At 47.5% G+C, this 19,037-nt stretch overlaps 1 protein-coding gene across 5 annotated transcripts in view; it reads right to left on the bottom strand.

The window, feature by feature from the left end:
• The window catches only part of TRPM2 (transient receptor potential cation channel subfamily M member 2), a 2,537,250-nt gene that overhangs the window by 889,624 nt on the left and 1,628,589 nt on the right, over window positions 1-19,037 (bottom strand). For all 5 annotated transcript variants that reach the window (XM_075317785.1, XM_075317788.1, XM_075317787.1 and 2 more), the window contains one exon: window positions 14,721-14,808. In XM_075317785.1, coding sequence (XP_075173900.1) covers window positions 14,721-14,808 — 88 coding nt within the window. The remainder of the gene's footprint in view (window positions 1-14,720; window positions 14,809-19,037) is intronic.

Raw genomic sequence — 19,037 nt, 5'->3', positions numbered from 1 at the left:
CCGAATAATAATTACAGTGTGCTCCATCATGTAGATGACCAGAATTGTCACGCTGAGAATGACATTGCCAGTGCTAAACATCTTCGTCGACATTTGTAAACTGTGTAACAGGGTGCATAGGTCCTTGATCTGACACCACTCCAGCAGCGTGATCTGCACCACCTCTTGATCAAGTTATCCCAGGCTATATGTCATACTGTATTTCAGCAGGGCTCTATGGTGCTGCCACACACGCTGCAACATGTGCAGATTCCAATTCCTGCGTGTCGGAACATCGCATTTCCGGCGTTTAACTGCCAGACCCTAAGACTTCCGGAGTGACGAAAGTTGTTGAGCTGCAGTGTGCGCACGATGGAAGTGAGCACATAGCGAGCGTGCCCGCTGCACAAGGCCATGTAGGCCGTGATGGTGTTTTAAAAATTGCTGGAGAATTCGGTTCAACACGTGAGCCATACAAGGCACGTGTGTCACATTGCCCTGAGGATGGCCCGCAGCCAGGTTTGCATCATTGCCGCACACGGCTGTTAAGTCACCAACGGAGTCCGCTCCGTCAATTTGTACTCCGGTCGCCAGGTGACAACGTGTTCCTTTCATGAATAGTGCTGATGATGGGAGAGGAGTCGATGCCAGCGGCGCAGGTGGACGCAGGTTATTGTGGCGCCCCTGACCTGGTCAGGCACCACAGAGTATTGCACCCATGCGGGGACAATACTTCCAGGTAATTTCCAAAGGCCAGGATGAGGTGCACACACAAACACATAGTGACCAGGTCTCCCACACCACAAGAAGGGACCCTTGGGTAGCCAGTAGGGGGTTAACTTTCAATTCCCAGCTAGGGGTGTGTTCAGAGGCTGGTTGCTAGGAAGCAGGAGAGAGGAAGAGGAGAAGGAGTCTGGAGCTGGAGGTGGAAGGGAGCAGAGGGGCTCTCGTGTCAGACGGGTCCTGAGGAGTGCAGTAGCTGAAAGCGGGGGAGAAAGGGTACCGTGGGTCGGCCTGAAAGACATCCAGAGAGAGAGGGGTGGCTGAGTACGGAGATCCTGGTATCCGAGCACGCAAGGGGAAACAGATCCCCAGTACAGGCAGCAAATCATCCAGAGCTGCTTAACCTACAGGTGGGGGGTACTTTATGCCCTCACCACTACTACACAGAGCTCGAGCCAAGCAGCAATCACCAGGCCCATAAGGGGACAGGGCCAGAAGCCATCCCACCAAGGCCACGCTGCCGGCAGACGGGCCAGAGAGAGGGGAGCAGGGTAGTAACAGCTTCCCTGGAGGAGTCCTACCACGCTTCAAGCAAGGGATCCTCCCAAACAAAAAGAGTGCAAGGAGGGCGAGCGGACAGCTACCCTCAGAACGGCCTCCTGGAATTCCTGGTTCCACCTGGTTATCACAGTGTCGCCCGGGCATCTCACCGTGACCTCTAAACAGTGAGTAAACACGTTAAAAGACTTCTTGGACTGTGTTTGAGTCATTCTGCGACCTGTGGTCCCACCCACATACACAGGGACCTGGGGCTTGCCTTACTCTCAGGAGGCTATTACAACCTACTGCACCCACCATCAGCCCCAGGCATCCCTTAACCTGCAGTGGCGGTCCGCACTGACCGCAATTCTGAGAGTGGCGTCACGACGAATCCCAAAACGAAGGTTCCCTACCTGTGACCAGACCGTCCCATCCCGTGGAGTCCCTAAGGGTAATACACTGCTGCACCGCACCTGTAGGGCTCCACATTATGCTCACCCACTGGGCTGCATTACCTTGACAGATGCAGAATCTCTGGCTGAATGTAGCTGGTGGGTATCTCACAGATGAAATACCATCATTCAGCTACAACCAATGGGAAGACACCACACCCTTTTTTATGCCCATCCTGTCTGCAGACCACTGCCAGACATAGCTATGACCTCTGGTTACTTTTACCCCCAGTTCAGTTTTATGATTTTGTGTGCTTGTTACCTGACTACTTTTCCTGCTTGCTGTTTATGTACCTTGTTGGCCGATCCGCATTTCACCTCTGCTTGTTTTCTGATTAAGTCCTGGCCGTCCCATTCTGTTCCTGTTCCTCAATTAATGTTTTGACCCTGCCTGACTACTATTCTCTGGAACTGCAGCCTTCCACAGGTATTAATCACCTTGGGCCCTGTGCAATTCCTAATCCCTGTATAGGGGTTAAAGGGTTTCAGGGTTCTAGGGGTCCTGCTTGGTGAGTGGCTTCCCTCTAGCCTATCATTAACAGCCCATCTGAGTGTGTGGATCAAGGAAGGCGTTACACCGTGCTCTCTGCAGAAGGCCATGTGGTCCAGGATAGTGCTTTAAAAATTGCTGGACAACCAGGTTCAACACGTGAAACACACAAGCCATGTGTGTCACATTGTCACAGCGAAGGCCCGCACCCATGTTTGCATCATTGTCGCACCCGGCCTTCCCTGGCTGCTGGTTGAGTGGAGACAACCATTGATGAAACTCGGTATCCAGAGCTAACCGTCCACAACTTCTCAGCGGTGTGACTCACATTTCCCATACATTTCAAAGTAAAACTTTGACCGCCTGATGGCATTGAGCTCTGCTGCCAGCATGGTAAGGAGGTGTGTGGTAGTGCTTGTGCGCAGTTACAAGAAGGGTGGCCTGACCACACAGGGTTTGCGCCAAGGTGGAGGACCCACACGAGGTTGAAGAGGCCGAAGCAGTGTATTAACTTCTACATACAGAAGAAGGATTGAAAAAACTCGTGGGGACGGCAAGACTTGGACAGCAGACCCTTCTCCATCTCTCACCATAGTTTGCCAGTGCCCAGTCAGTGACATGTAATGACCCTGTCTATGCTTACTGGTCCAAGTATCTGTGTTGAAATGCACCCTGTCGCACACAAAGTTTCTCAAGGAAGTGGTGATGTTGTGTGCGACATGCTGGTGTAGCGCGGGCATGCTGTTCTTGGAGAAGCAGTGGTGATTGGGCATCTTGTACTGGATCACAGCGACAGACATAAGGTCTCTAAAATCCTGTGTGTCCACTAGGCGGAAAGGCAGCATTTCGGTAGCCAACAGCTTACACAGGGATAGAGTCAACCTCTTCGCTTTGTCATGGGTCGCAGGAAGTGGCCTTTTATTTGACCACATCTGAGGGACAGAGATCTGGCTGTTGTGTGTAGACGGTGTTGAGTAGGGTGTCCCTGGAAAAATGCAGGTTTGTGAGGAAAGTGCAGGCGGAGACATGATGTTGCCTTCATCCAACGTTGGTGCTATCGATGTCTGAGAGAGCTGAACACACTCACTTGTTTCCCCTTCCAAACCAACTGACGACCTACCAAGCAAACTGCCTGTTGCGGTTACAGTGGTGGAAGTTGTGGGTGGAAAAACAGGTGTGACAGCTGTCCCCACAGTCCTAGAAGATGACGAGCGCGCGGACGCACTGGAAGGGGCAGGTGGTGGATGGTTCGCTCCGCTCGCCCGCATTGCAGCACGGTGAGCTTCCCACCGGGCCATATGATATTTATTCATGTGACGATTCATGGAAGAAGTTGTCAAACTGCTGAGGTTTTGACCTCTACTAAGAGAACCATGACAAATTTTACAGATCACATAATTTGGTCGATCTTTTTCTATGTAAAAAAAGGACCAGGCTGGGCAAGGCTTAGAGGCCATGCGACCTGTTGATCCACCCCGAATAATGCTCAGAGGCAGAGTGGTGGCTGAGGATGCAGTTGTAGACGTGCTACCAGTGCTCCGACTGTGTCCAGGAAGGCGCAAGGTAACTTCGTCGTCGGTTGCATTCTCCTCCACCGCCTCTGTTGACCTCCTCGAGTGTCTGACTGTGGGTTGACAGTAGGTGGGATCTAGAACTTCATCATCAATTGTTGTGTTTGCACTCCCCTCCCCCTCAGACCGAGCCTCTTCTTGCCCTGACCGAATATTTAAGTTGTCATCCCAATCGGGTATCTGCGTCTCATCTTCATCAGTATGTTCCTCATTGTCTATAACCACCGGTGTTGGAAAGGCAGCATTTTGGTAGACAACAGTTTGCAGATGCTGAAAGTCAACCTCCAAGCCATGTCATGCCCTTCTAAAAGCATGTAAAACACAGCGAGGGGACTCCAACCACAGTCTCCCTCGTTTACACTAACTGTGCCACACACACCCCACTTGACTGGCATCGGTTGACCCCCCTTTTGAAAAAGAAAAAGATGCTTTGCATGAAGCACTCTCAAAAATACGCGTGCCTTTCCCGTCCCCTGGCTGACCCAGGGGAAGAAAAGTCCTCTGAGAGCCATGACTTGTTCATCTTGGTTCTTTTAGAAACACAGCGAGGGGACTCCAACCACAGTCTCCCTCGTTGCCACTAATTGGGCCACACACACCCCACTTGACTGGCATCGGTTGACCCCCCTTTTGAAAAAGAAAAAGATGCTTTGCATGAAGCACTCTCAAAAATACGCGTGCCTTTCCCGTCCCCTGGCTGACCCAGGGGAAGAAAAGTCCTCTGAGAGCCATGACTTGTTCATCTTGGTTCTTTTAGAAACACAGCGAGGGGACTCCAACCACAGTCTCCCTCGTTGCCACTTATTGGGCCACACACACCCCACTTGACTGGCATCGGTTGAGCCCCCTTTTGAAAAAGAAAAAGATGCTTTGCATGAAGCACTCTCAAAAATACGCGTGCCTTTCCCGTCCCCTGGCTGACCCAGGGGAAGAAAAGTCCTCTGAGAGCCATGACTTGTTCATCTTGGTTCTTTTAGAAACACAGCGAGGGGACTCCAACCACAGTCTCCCTCGTTGCCACTAATTGGGCCACACACACCCCACTTGACTGGCATCGGTTGAGCCCCCTTTTGAAAAAGAAAAAGATGCTTTGCATGAAGCATTCTCAAAAATACGCGTGCCTTTCCCGTCCCCTGGCTGACCCAGGGGAAGAAAAGTCCTCTGAGAGCCATGACTTGTTCATCTTGGTTCTTTTAGAAACACAGCGAGGGGACTCCAACCACAGTCTCCCTCGTTGCCACTAATTGGGCCACACACACCCCACTTGACTGGCATCGGTTGAGCCCCCTTTTGAAAAAGAAAAAGATGCTTTGCATGAAGCATTCTCAAAAATACGCGTGCCTTTCCCGTCCCCTGGCTGACCCAGGGGAAGAAAAGTCCTCTGAGAGCCATGACTTGTTCATCTTGGTTCTTTTAGAAACACAGCGAGGGGACTCCAACCACAGTCTCCCTCGTTGCCACTAATTGGGCCACACACACCCCACTTGACTGGCATCGGTTGAGCCCCCTTTTGAAAAAGAAAAAGATGCTTTGCATGAAGCACTCTCAAAAATACGCGTGCCTTTCCCGTCCCCTGGCTGACCCAGGGGAAGAAAAGTCCTCTGAGAGCCATGACTTGTTCATCTTGGTTCTTTTAGAAACACAGCAAGGGGACTCCAACCACAGTCTCCCTCGTTTACACTAACTGTGCCACACACACCCCACTTGACTGGCATCGGTTGACCCCCCTTTTGAAAAAGAAAAAGATGCTTTGCATGAAGCACTCTCAAAAATACGCGTGCCTTTCACGTCCCCTGGCTGACCCAGGGGAAGAAAAGTCCTCTGAGAGCCATGACTTGTTCATCTTGGTTCTTTTAGAAACACAGCGAGGGGACTCCAACCACAGTCTCCCTCGTTGCCACTAATTGGGCCACACACACCCCACTTGACTGGCATCGGTTGAGCCCCCTTTTGAAAAAGAAAAAGATGCTTTGCATGAAGCACTCTCAAAAATACGCGTGCCTTTCCCGTCCCCTGGCTGACCCAGGGGAAGAAAAGTCCTCTGAGAGCCATGATTTGTTCATTTTGGTTCTTTTAGAAACACAGTGAGGGGACTCCAACCACAGTCTCCCTCGTTTACACTAACTGTGCCACACACACCCCACTTGACTGGCATCGGTTGAGCCCCCTTTTGAAAAAGAAAAAGATGCTTTGCATGAAGCATTCTCAAAAATACGCGTGCCTTTCCCGTCCCCTGGCTGACCCAGGGGAAGAAAAGTCCTCTGAGAGCCATGACTTGTTCATCTTGGTTCTTTTAGAAACACAGCGAGGGGACTCCAACCACAGTCTCCCTCGTTGCCACTAATTGGGCCACACACACCCCACTTGACTGGCATCGGTTGAGCCCCCTTTTGAAAAAGAAAAAGATGCTTTGCATGAAGCATTCTCAAAAATACGCGTGCCTTTCCCGTCCCCTGGCTGACCCAGGGGAAGAAAAGTCCTCTGAGAGCCATGACTTGTTCATCTTGGTTCTTTTAGAAACACAGCGAGGGGACTCCAACCACAGTCTCCCTCGTTGCCACTAATTGGGCCACACACACCCCACTTGACTGGCATCGGTTGAGCCCCCTTTTGAAAAAGAAAAAGATGCTTTGCATGAAGCACTCTCAAAAATACGCGTGCCTTTCCCGTCCCCTGGCTGACCCAGGGGACGAAAAGTCCTCTGAGAGCCATGACTTGTTCATCTTGGTTCTTTTAGAAACACAGCGAGGGGACTCCAACCACAGTCTCCCTCGTTTACACTAACTGTGCCACACACACCCCACTTGACTGGCATCGGTTGACCCCCCTTTTGAAAAAGAAAAAGATGCTTTGCATGAAGCACTCTCAAAAATACGCGTGCCTTTCACGTCCCCTGGCTGACCCAGGGGAAGAAAAGTCCTCTGAGAGCCATGACTTGTTCATCTTGGTTCTTTTAGAAACACAGCGAGGGGACTCCAACCACAGTCTCCCTCGTTGCCACTAATTGGGCCACACACACCCCACTTGACTGGCATCGGTTGAGCCCCCTTTTGAAAAAGAAAAAGATGCTTTGCATGAAGCACTCTCAAAAATACGCGTGCCTTTCCCGTCCCCTGGCTGACCCAGGGGAAGAAAAGTCCTCTGAGAGCCATGATTTGTTCATTTTGGTTCTTTTAGAAACACAGCGAGGGGACTCCAACCACAGTCTCCCTCGTTTACACTAACTGTGCCACACACACCCCACTTGACTGGCATCGGTTGACCCCCCTTTTGAAAAAGAAAAAGATGCTTTGCATGAAGCACTCTCAAAAATACGCGTGCCTTTCACGTCCCCTGGCTGACCCAGGGGAAGAAAAGTCCTCTGAGAGCCATATCCACATTGTCATTGGACAGACACGTGTGCTTATCTGCCAGCAGACCCCCAGCAGCACTGAAGACAGGTTCCGAGAGAACGCTGGCTGCAGGACACGACAAGATCCCCAAGGCGTACGTGGCGAGCTCAGGCAATTTATCAAGATTGGAAGCCTAAAATGAGCAGGGCTCAAGTTGCACAATAATGGAATCGATGTTTCCTTGCATATACTCATATATCTGTGTGTCCTCCTCTTTTTCCTTGTCCAGCTGTTTTGTTTTCGCATGAGTATATGTCCTTGTCACTTTCCCATGTGTTGTGAGTTGTTTGTCACCTTTTGGACACCTTTTGAGGGTGTTTTCTAGGTGTTTTTCTGTGTTTGTGATTGCCTGCCATTGTTTCCTATGCAGTTCGAGTTCGGTTCGTCGAACGTTCGACGAGCCGAGCTCGAACGGGACCTCCGTTCGGCGAACCGGCCTCGAGCCGAACCGGGACCGGTTCGCTCATTTCTAATAGAGAGGTCTGTAATTATTATTATAGGTACACTTCAACTGTGACACACAAAATAAAAAAAATTCCAGAAAATCACATTGTATGATTTTTAAATAATTAATTTGCATTTTATTGCATGAAATAAGTATTTGATCACCTACCAACCAGCAAGAATTCTGGGTCTCACAGATGTTATTTTTTCTTTAAGAAGTTCTTCTACTGTGCAATCATTACCTGTATTAATGGCACCTGTTTGAACCCATTACTTGTTTAAAAGACACTTGTCTACACACTCAATCACACTCCCACCTCTCCACCAACTGTTGGCAAAATGACTAGAAAATGGAAGAAACACAAGATGACTGTCACTCTTACTTGGTCCGGGGTTCCATGCAAGCTCTCACCTCGCAGGGTAAGAATGATTTGGAGAATGAGCCCAGAACTACATGGGAGGACCTTGTCAATGACCTACAGTTAGGTCCAGAAATATTTGGACAGTGACACAAGTTTTGTTATTTTAGCTGTTTACAAAAACATGTTCAGAAATACAATTATATATATATATATATATAATATGGACTGAAAGTGCACACTCCCAGCTGCAATATGAGAGTTTTCACATCCAAATCGGAGAAAGGGTTTAGGAATCATAGCTCTATAATGCATAGCCTCCTCTTTTTCAAGGGACCAAAAGTAATTGGACAAGGGACTCTAAGGGCTGCAATTAACTCTGAAGGCGTCTCCCTCGTTAACCTGTAATCAATGAAGTAGTTAAAAGGTCTGGGGTTGATTACAGGTGTGTGGTTTTGCATTTGGAAGCTGTTGCTGTGACCAGACAACATGCGGTCTAAGGAACTCTCAATTGAGGTGAAGCAGAACATCCTGAGGCTGAAAAAAAGAAAAAAATCCATCAGAGAGATAGCAGACATGCTTGGAGTAGCAAAATCCACAGTCGAGTACATTCTGAGAAAAAAGGAATTGACTGGTGAGCTTGGGAACTCAAAAAGGCCTGGGCGCCCACGGATGACAACAGTGGTGGATGATCGCCGCATACTTTCTTTGGTGAAGAAGAACCCGTTCACAACATCAACTGAAGTTCAGAACACTCTCAATGAAGTAGGTGTATCTGTCTCTAAGTCAACAGTAAAGAGAAGACTCCATGAAAGTAAATACAAAGGGTTCACATCTAGATGCAAACCATTCATCAATTCCAAAAATAGACAGGCCAGAGTTAAATTTGCTGAAAAACACCTCATGAAGCCAGCTCAGTTCTGGAAAAGTATTCTATGGACAGATGAGACCAAGATCAACCTGTACCAGAATGATGGGAAGAAAAAAGTTTGGAGAAGAAAGGGAATGGCACATGATCCAAGGCACACCACATCCTCTGTAAAACATGGTGGAGGCAACGTGATGGCATGGGCATGCATGGCTTTCAATGGCACTGGGTCACTTGTGTTTATTGATGACATAACAGCAGACAAGAGTAACCGGATGAATTCTGAAGTGTACCGGGATATACTTTCAGCCCAGATTCAGCCAAATGCCACAAAGTTAATCGGACGGAGCTTCATAGTACAGATGGACAATGACCCCAAGCATACAGCCAAAGCTACTCAGGAGTTCATGAGTGCAAAAAAGTGGAACATTCTGCAATGGATAAGTCAATCACCAGATCTTAACCCAATTGAGTATGCATTACACTTGCTCAAATCCAGACTTAAGACGGAAAGACCCAAAAACAAGCAAGACCTGAAGGCTGCGGCTGTAAAGGCCTGGCAAAGCATTAAGGAGGAAACCCAGCGTTTGGTGATGTCCATGGGTTCCAGACTTAAGGCAGTGATTGCCTCCAAAGGATTCGCAACAAAATATTGAAAATAAAAATATTTTTTTTGGGTTTGATTTATTTGTCCAATTACTTTTGACCTCCTAAAATGTGGAGTGTTTGTAAAGAAATGTGTACAATTCCTACAATTTCTATCAGATATTTTTGTTCAAACCTTCAAATTAAGCGTTAAAATCTGCACTTGAATTCTGTTGTAGAGGTTTCATTTCAAATCCAATGTGGTGGCATGCAGAGCCCAACTCGCGAAAATTGTGTCACTGTCCAAATATTTCTGGACCTAACTGTACATAGAGCTGGGACCACCGTCTCAAAGATTACAGTTAGTAACACAATACGCCATCATTGAGTAAAATCCTGCAGAGCATTCAAGGACCACCTGCTCATGCCAGCACATGTCCAGGCCCGTTTGAAGTTCGCAAATGGATGATCCAGAAGAGGATGAGAAATCATAGAACTTTTTGGTATCAACTCCACTCGCTGTGTTTGCAGAAAGAAGAAAGAACACTGTCCTAACTGTGAAGCATGGGGTTGGAAGCTTCATACTTTGGGGTGCTTTTCTGCAAAGGGGACAGGATGACAGCACAGTATTGAAGGGAGGATGGATGACGTCATGTATCATAAAACTTTAGCCAAGAACTTCCTTCCTTAAGTAACAGCAATGCAGATTGGTAGTAGATGCGTCTTCCAGCATGACAATGACCCGAAATACACAGCCAGGGCAACTAATGAGTGGCCCCGTAAGAAGCGTTTCAAGGTCCTGCAGAGGACTAGCCAGACTTCAGACTTGAATTCAATGGAAAATCCTTGGGGGATGAAACTCCATGTTACCCACTGTCAGTCCCGAAACCTGAAAGATCTGGAGAAGATCTTTATAGAGGAGTTCACCAAAATACCTGCTGCAGTGTGTGCAAACCTGGACATAACTTCATTTTACTGAAAAAAATGTAGTAAGAATTTAAAATCCATATAATGTGATTTTCTGGATTTTTGGGGGAGATTCTGTCTGTTACAGTTGAAATGTACCTACAATAAAAATTACAGATCTCTCCATTCTTTGCTGGGGGGAAAACTTGCAAAATCGGCAATGTATCAAATACTTATTTTCCTCACTGTATACAGTACCACAAAAATGTGCTGTGGCCGTGCAGAATATACGAAGCGTAGGCTTATTAACTGCTACAAAAAAACATAATTATTATAAGTAACTCACATTTAATCCCTTGATTTCATATAGGGATGAACTCAATGGTATTCTACAATCTGCCATGGATGACAATATAATTAGCCATACAGTATGTGATTTATTGATGACGAAGGAACCAGCAATCCCCACACTGTACTTATTGTCGAAGGTACACAAGAATCGGCAAAATAAATAAGAAACATTTTTATTTTTTATTTAGAAAAAAAAAAAGCTGCATGTAGTTCCCCTTTTTTGATGCACATTCAAGATAAGCGCACAGCTGGGTGCTGCAACCTGTAGCCATGGGCTTTACCTGTGCTGGTATCAATATACGGGGAACCGCACATCATTTTTTAAATTAATTTTATTTTACACCAGTCTAAGGACGCAGACAGGGTGTGTGATTCCAACCAATCACAGATGTTATCAGAGAGGGTGGGTCTGCAGTATGACAGCAGCAAATCAGAGATGCCAGTGAGCAGGGAAAACGGTGAATATGTATGAGGGATAATGAGTGGCCCCGGATGTAGAGTTGCAGACCCGGGGAGATGCGGTAAGTATGTCTTGGTCTAACCATTTTGCTTTCTTTTTTTACAGTAATTTCCCTGGCCAATAATAGCCATGCCAATACTTAACATGGCTGTGATGGGACTGGTAGAAGATCTGCATCTCTTGGCAAAAAAAGCAGCTTTCTTCCAGGAGATGCAGGTCTGTGAACTCACTGATGTTACCTGAGGTGAGGACCATGGGAACCTACAGCTGTGACTGTAAATAATCTAAGTGATGTCACCGTTGATCACTGAGGCTCAGTCTCTGCCTGAAGTTACAGCATGCGGTCCTGTTCTATGGCCGCATGCTATCAGTTCAGATGTAGCAGAGCTGGAATCATTCTGGGACCTTGCGTGGATTACATCAGACCTGTGTCTTTTGGGGGTTAATAAAGTGGTGAAAGAGGGTAGAATGTTTGTATTTTATTTCAAATAAAGGATTTTTTTCGGTGTTTGTGTTTATTTCTTTTCACTTTCAGATTAGTAATGGGGCGTCTCATAGATAAGCCCTACTAATCTAGGGCTTAGCGACAGCTATGACCTCTCATTTACCCCTTATTACTCCAATTGCTGCTGCACCAGAGCATTCAGGAAGGGCCAGGTAAAGTTCTGGAATTTTCACATCTAATGGATGAAGCAAGCCTGGGCAGCTGCAGGCTGCTATTTTGTAGGGTGGGCGGGCCCCATAAGCATGAGTCTCCAGAGCCGGAGAATACCAGCCCTCAGCTGTAGGGCTTTATCTTGGCTGGGTATCAAAATTAGGGAGTCCGCACACCGTTTTTTTAAATGATTTAATTTTTTTAGATAATTTTAAAAGAAATGCCGCATGTGGTTCATCTTACTGTATTTTGATTCACAGGCAAGATAAGTGCACAGCTGGTCATCAGAGTTTGTTTCATGACCCATCGTGGGGGGGTGTATTACGGGCCCTGTTGCCTCAGTTCTCTGTCCAATTCCTTTGCATTTGGTTGGAAGGGGAGCCTTTCGCTTCATCTCCCTAGGGCACCAAAGTTCAGGCTTTTGTCCCCTCATCTGAGAGATGCATGATGTAGGCAAGGAGATTCTGAATCTAACAGTTAAGGTACCGTCACACTAAGCAACATCGCTAGCAACATCGCTGCTGATGCACAACTTGCTAGCGATGTTGCTTAGTGTGACATCCAGCAACAACCTGGCCCCTGCTGTGAGGTCGTTGGTTGTTGCTGAATGTCCTGGGCCATTTTTTAGTTGTTGCTCTCCCGCTGTGAAGCACACATCGCTGTGTGTGACAGCGACACAGCAACAACTAAATGTGCAGGCAACAGGAGCCGGATTCTGCGGATGCTGGTAACCACGGTAATCATCGAGTAACCAAGAAGCCCTTACTTTGGTTACCCGATATTTACCTTCGTTACCAGCGTCCACCGCTCTCAGCTGTCAGTGCCGGCTCCTGCTCTGTGCACATGTAGGTGCAGTACACATCGGGTAATTAACCCGATGTGTACTGTGGCTATGTGTGCAGTGAACAGGGAGCCGGCACTGGCAGTGTGAGAGCGGCGGATGCTGGTAAATATCGGGTAACCAAGGGAAGGGCTTCTTGGTTACCCGCTGTTTACCGTGGTTACCAGCGTCCGCAGAAGCCGGCTCCTGCTGCCTGCACACGTAGCAGAGTACACATCGAGTAATTAACCCGATGTGTACTGTGGCTAGGTGTGCAGGGAGCCAGCGCTAAGCGGTGTGCGCTGGTAACCAAGGTAAATATCGGGTTGGTTACCCGATATTTACCTTAGTTACCAAGCGCAGCATGCTTCCACGTGTAGTGACGCTCCAGCGATCCCTGCCAGGTCAGGTTGCTGGTGGGATCGCTGGAGCGTCGCTTAGTGTGACATCTCACCAGCGACCTCCTAGAAACTTACCAGCGATCCCTATCAGGTTGTATCATTGTTGGGATCGCTGGTAAGTTGTTTAGTGTGACTGAGCCTTTAGATTACTGAATGCAACCCTTCTGACACAATGTGACTTTTTAGCTTTAGTCATGTAGCACACCAGGCTTTCAATAGAGCTTATATATTGATTGTGAGGTGTCAATCACAGCAGGGGGCATGTTCGACTGACATGCAGGTGAGTTTTTAGTCATATAATGGTGTGTCCTGCTGCTTAAAAAAAAATAGCAAGTAAACAATAGATTGGACTGTGACAAAACAGTCATGCCTGTACTGTCTTTGTTAACCTTAGCAGCATGCTGACTTCAGCTTGCATAACAAAATCCTGTTGACAGATTCCCTTTAAATACCTTGTCCTGAACCTGAGTTTATTACATTATTTGGTTTAGGAGCATATTGCATTTTAAATGTTTTGAATGGGTGAGTGGTGCCTGAGTCCTTGCATGGGTGTAGAAAAGCCTTAGGGGTACTTCACACACAGCGAGATCGCTACTGAGATCGCTGCTGAGTCACGTTTTTTGTGACCTCATTAGCGATCTCGCTGTGTGTGACACTGAGCAGCGATCTGGCCCCTGCTGTGAGATCGCTGCTCGTTACACACAGTGCTGGTTCGTTTTTTTATTGTTGCTCTCCCGCTGATCAGCACACATCGCTGTGTGTGACAGCGAGAGAGCAACAATCCTGAATGTGAAGGGAGCAGGAATCGGCGTCTGACAGCCTGCGGTAAGCTGTAACCAAGGTAAACATCGGGTAACCAAGGTGGTTACCCGATATTTACCTTCGTTACCAGCCTCTGCAGCTCTCATGCTGCCAGTGCCGGCTCCTACTCCCTGCACACGCTAAGTTAAGCGGTGTGAGCTGGTAACTAAGGTAAACATCGGGTAACCATACCCGATGTTTACCTTAGTTACCAGTGTCCACAGCTTCCAGACACCGGCTCCGTGCAAGCGCAGCGTCGCTTGCACGTCGCTGCTGGCTGGGGGCTGGTCACTGGTCGCTGGTGAGATCTGCCTGTTTGACAGCTCACCAGCGACCATGTAGCGATGCAGCAGTGATCCTGACCAGGTCAGATCGCTGGTCGGATCGCTGCTCCATCGCTAAAGTGTGAAGGTACCCTTACTCACACAGATTAACCCCTATTGTGGCAAAAGGGATAAAAACCGCAATTGTTTAGGATTAGAGATGAGCGAACCCAAAGTTTGGTATCCGATGTTAATACTGAACACAGACTTTATAAAAAAAAATCAGAGTTTGAGTTGGGAGTTTACTTTACGTATGCTGACCACTCGTGCAAGCATTGCTGTTTATGGCTGGCTGCATGTGGATGGAGACCCGAACTGCCTAATTAGTGATTTCCATTGGGGTTCAGATCATGTTGGCGTTCCAAACCGAACTTTATCTAAAATCCAGCTGAACCTGCAGAACCTGAGCTTTCACGGGTTGTCTCATCTCTATTTAGGATTAGAGTGTCCAAGTTTTATTCTTCCATCAGAAAAGTTGGTGCTCTACACAAAACAATTATTGTTATATAAGCATTGTTAGGGTAAGAATTCTTATTGTGCATTATGTATTCTATAATAATGATTTACAATTATATTGATGTCATTAGATGGTGGAATTACCTGTTCTTCTAAGAAAACCAGTCTGTGTTCCATGGAGCCAGTCTTTTTTACTTGATCCAATTTCAGCAAGTCCACGACTGTGTTAACTCTAGCAATTAAGCATAAGATGCATTATCAGGCTAAGTGGAGATAAGTATATGTGCTGACAGGTTGTCTTTTTTTCTAGCATAAGAATTAATCTGCAGAGATTGCTGTAAGAAAGTATGAAAAAAGAAGGGAGACTAGGCTATCCGTATTAAAGGGAACGTGTTATAGGTTTTTAGTGTGTGAACAAATACCACCACTTTTACAGTTCCTCTACTGCATTGCACAAATCTGGCTATCGTCTCCTCAGTCCTATTGTATACACCCAAAAATACCTGAAATGAAATAATTACACACTGTATGTAAATCGGATGGTCCGGTCCAATGGGCGTGATTTCTGTGGTACCTGTGCCTTACATTTGTTCCTAATAACCGTCCTCCTGGTTTGATTGATGCTGATGATGTTTCCTGCATTACCCACTAAGCCTAACCAAATCACACATGTGTGCAGTAGAATCATCGCTCATACAGGAGCACTTTTCTTTCCCCTACATGTTTCGATACATAGGAGCTGGAATGGGGAGTCTCAGCACATGTGCAGTTGTGTTGTATGCTGTGACCACAGTAGGGCAGAGCAAAGTGAGGATGTCTGGGTCGGTGATTTACTGTGCAGGCACATGATTTCGTTTGGCTATGTGGATGACACAGGAAGTGTCATCCACATAAATCAAGCCAGGAGATTGGCCATTAGGAACTGAGGAGAGGCACAGACACCATAGCCACGACGCCCATTGGACCAGAACATCCAATTTACATGCAGCACAGGAGCAATTCAAAAGGCATTTTTGGGTGTATACTGGGGGGAATTTCTGCAATGTAGTACAGGAGCTGCAAAAGGTGGTGGCATTTGTTCACACTTTAAAAATGAGTGACAGGTTCCCTTTAAAGAAATAATGTTCAAAAATCTTATTGAGTAATATGGACAATTGTGAATTTTGTATTAAATATCAATTAAGAGCATTGAAAAGTAAAACAATTTGATTGCATTTCACCAAAACTCTAAAAAACATAATTTAGTAATTGGTTTTTCTATTGACTCAGTGTTATCTTAAGAAAGTTATCAATTATTTCAAAATGAGGATCTGCATTTTTTTCAGAAACAGCATCACTTGGTCATGGAGTCTCTCTTTTATTACAGCTCATAAGCAATAGTGTTAAATATTTATCAAAATATTAGAAAATATTCTCTTATTATTTGATTTTTCATTTATTTTTATTTTTTATAAAAAAAAAGCTGAGCTGACAACTAGAGATGAGCGAACTTTGTTTGAAAAAAAGCCTTGGCTCATTCAGGTCGTGCTCGGATTCTTGAGAATCTTGTCTTAAAAATCATCAAAGATCAATTTTGTTCGGTAACTGTTTGCAGTAGTGTGGCGCCCCTGAGGCTTCCGTCGCCACAGAGGTACTGCACCTCTGCCAGAGATGTGATATCCCATCCTGGGTAATGTGGACGTCAGACGGTACGATCTATCATGCAATCGCACGAGCGATCGTACCCGCCCCCGTCGTTTGTGCGTCACGCGCAAATCGCTGCCCGTGTCGCACAAAGTCGTTAAACCGTCGTCACTTACCTGCTGAGTGACCTCACTGTGGGCGGTGAACATCCTCTTCCTGAAGGGGGAGGGACGTTTGGCGTCACAGCGACGTCACACAGCCGCCGTCCAATAGAAGCCAAGATGAGCGGGACGTAAACATCCCGCCCACCTCCTTCCTTCCGCATAGCCGGCGGGAGCCGCAGGTCTTAGGTAAGTTGTGTTCATCGTTCCCGGGGTGTCACATGGAGCGATATTTGCTGCCCCGGGTACGATGAACAACCGGCGCCATGAAAAATAAACGATTTTTTAAAAATAAACGACGTGTACACGACTCACGATTTCTGTCTGATTCAGCATCACTCGGAGGTGTCACACGAAACGACATCGCAAACGATGCCGGATGTGCGTCACAAAAACAGTGACCCCCGACGATGCATCGCACGATAGCTCGTCTCGTGTAATGCCCGCATAAGAAGGGGGTCATCTACCGGTTCACAGACAAAACATGCACACACCAATTGTTAATACACACACCGGTTCAGGGTTTAAGGTAGGTACTCCATTAATGCTGAGAAACATGGTTATGGAGCCTTAAGTGCCATTCACTGTTCTAGAGAGGTGGAGCCTAGCAGAGGGAGTGTGGGAGGAGTCAGTGGGGTAGTTGGAGAACCGGTTCGAGGCAGCCAGGTCTGGTCTGAGTGAGTTTTCAGTGAGAGAGAAGTGACAGTTGACCGGAGTCCAGTAAGTCAGGAGTGGACAGGAGTTGAGTCAGAAGGAGTAAGAGGCTGTGGTTCATGGTGAAGACCTTGGGGTCCTGCTAGACCCAGGTGACACCAAGAGAAGGGGTTCCAGAGTGCCACGGTTGTGCAAGAGGCCTCCGAGGGCTTGTTCTACCAAAAACACAGGGGTGGAGGAATCTGGCTGCAATAACGGGTAAGGTCCGCAGGCAAAAGAAAGAGAGACACTTCTTTTAGCAATCCGACGGCCCAGGTGATTGCTGTAGGCAAACAAGGCCACAACCTCCCACCAATCCTCTGCAAGGGAGGCTTCAAAAGGACCACGGTCAGCCTCCCTTTAGACAGGGATCGGTGGTGGAGGCACAGGACAGTTCAGCAAAGGTCAGCGCTAAGAGACAGCCAGGAGAGACATATTGAGGGGTGCACCCCTACTGACTCTTAACCTATTCGGGATCGGCAGAGGCCCAGAACAGTGAATCCTGGCACACCACGGGGAAACCAGTCACCTGCAGTTTTGGAACAGACTGTGAGTAAAACATCTTGACTGCAAAGCCTCGTGTCATCTGCTTCTTCCTGTGCACCATCCTCCATCAGAGACTTTCGTAATGGTCGCCCCGGGTTCTAGCTCCACCTGTGGGGAGCAGAAACACCTCAGCTGCCACAACACCAGCCCCGGGAGTCCCGTCCAGCAGCCGCGGCACTGTGACGCCCTAGCCGGGCCAGGTAGTCACAAATAGGGCCCCGCATAACACCTTTCCCGCACAGGTAACACACAGCCAACCTTAAAACCCTAGTCACCCCCCTAAGGGCTTGATAGACACACCAGGGGGCAGAACCAGGTGGTTGGAAGATGCCCACCTAGGAGTCTTAGACAGCCCGGGGTGGGGAAAAGGCAGTTCAGTTCAGACTGCTGAGTTGTAGAGTTCAAGGAGAGTGGAGGTCTGGCCTGTGTCTGGGCCTGAAGGAAAACTGACAGGTACCAGGGTAGGAGCCTTGGTGCCTTTGGCTAGGAGGCAGACAGCGGTCTCCGTCTGTAGGAGTCGGGAAGACGGCTCGGTGGAACCGAGGTGGACTGGGACAGGGTAGTGGCCCGCCGGTACCGACCCGGGGAACCGACTCGGAAACCGGAGCACACAGGGGGGTACTCAGACCCTGAAGCTAGGTCCAGAAGCAAGTGGAACTAGTTGATTAACTGATTGCGGCCAGGACTAGAGATTCTATCCCACCCAAAGTCCCGATTGAAGGCAACAGCCTACCAAGGGGGATAACAGGCCACCGCGAAGGCTCAGAAATCCCACGAGCCAGCGTCTGCGGGCAAGGGCTCCTTAAGCCACAACCAGACGGGAGCGGACTCCTGAAGTTGCAAGCACAGGCAGTCCACCATTCCAAAACAGATGCTAGAGAAAAACAGAGACCACCAGCCGGGTGGGGGAACCAGAATGCAGCCAACTGTGGGCACCGACCACCATCACCTTGGTTTACCAGAGACTCCTGTGTTTTTCTAATAGTGTTACTTTACAATTTGCCAAAGGCAATTAGATCCCCAAACTAAAGACTAATCTATTAATATATAACTTTTAATCAACGTATTAAGATAAGGGGACAAACACATGAGAGCACGTAGAAACTGCTCTGATGATAAAAGCTTTGGGGCAGAATGTGGCAGATTATTCAGATTTTTTATTGCAAGAGGATACCCTAAAAAAGTTCTGTATAAAGCTTTTAATAGAGCAAAAGGGATGAATCGTGATGACCTTTTGATAGAAAATCGAGGAAGAAATTCTGATAATTCACCAGTTAGAGTAATAGGAACCTATGATGAGTGTGCCCCAGCGATCCGTAGGACTCTTAAAAAGTATTGGCCTATTCTAAAGCTGGGTTTACACACTGCAACATCTCAAACGACATCGCTGTAACGTCACCGGTTTTGTGACGCAATAGCGATGTTGTTTGCGATGTTG

This window comes from Anomaloglossus baeobatrachus, chromosome 7, assembly GCF_048569485.1.
Source record: "Anomaloglossus baeobatrachus isolate aAnoBae1 chromosome 7, aAnoBae1.hap1, whole genome shotgun sequence".
Classification (NCBI taxonomy): Eukaryota; Metazoa; Chordata; class Amphibia; order Anura; family Aromobatidae; genus Anomaloglossus; species Anomaloglossus baeobatrachus.
This window is presented reverse-complemented; position numbering and strand designations above follow the sequence as displayed.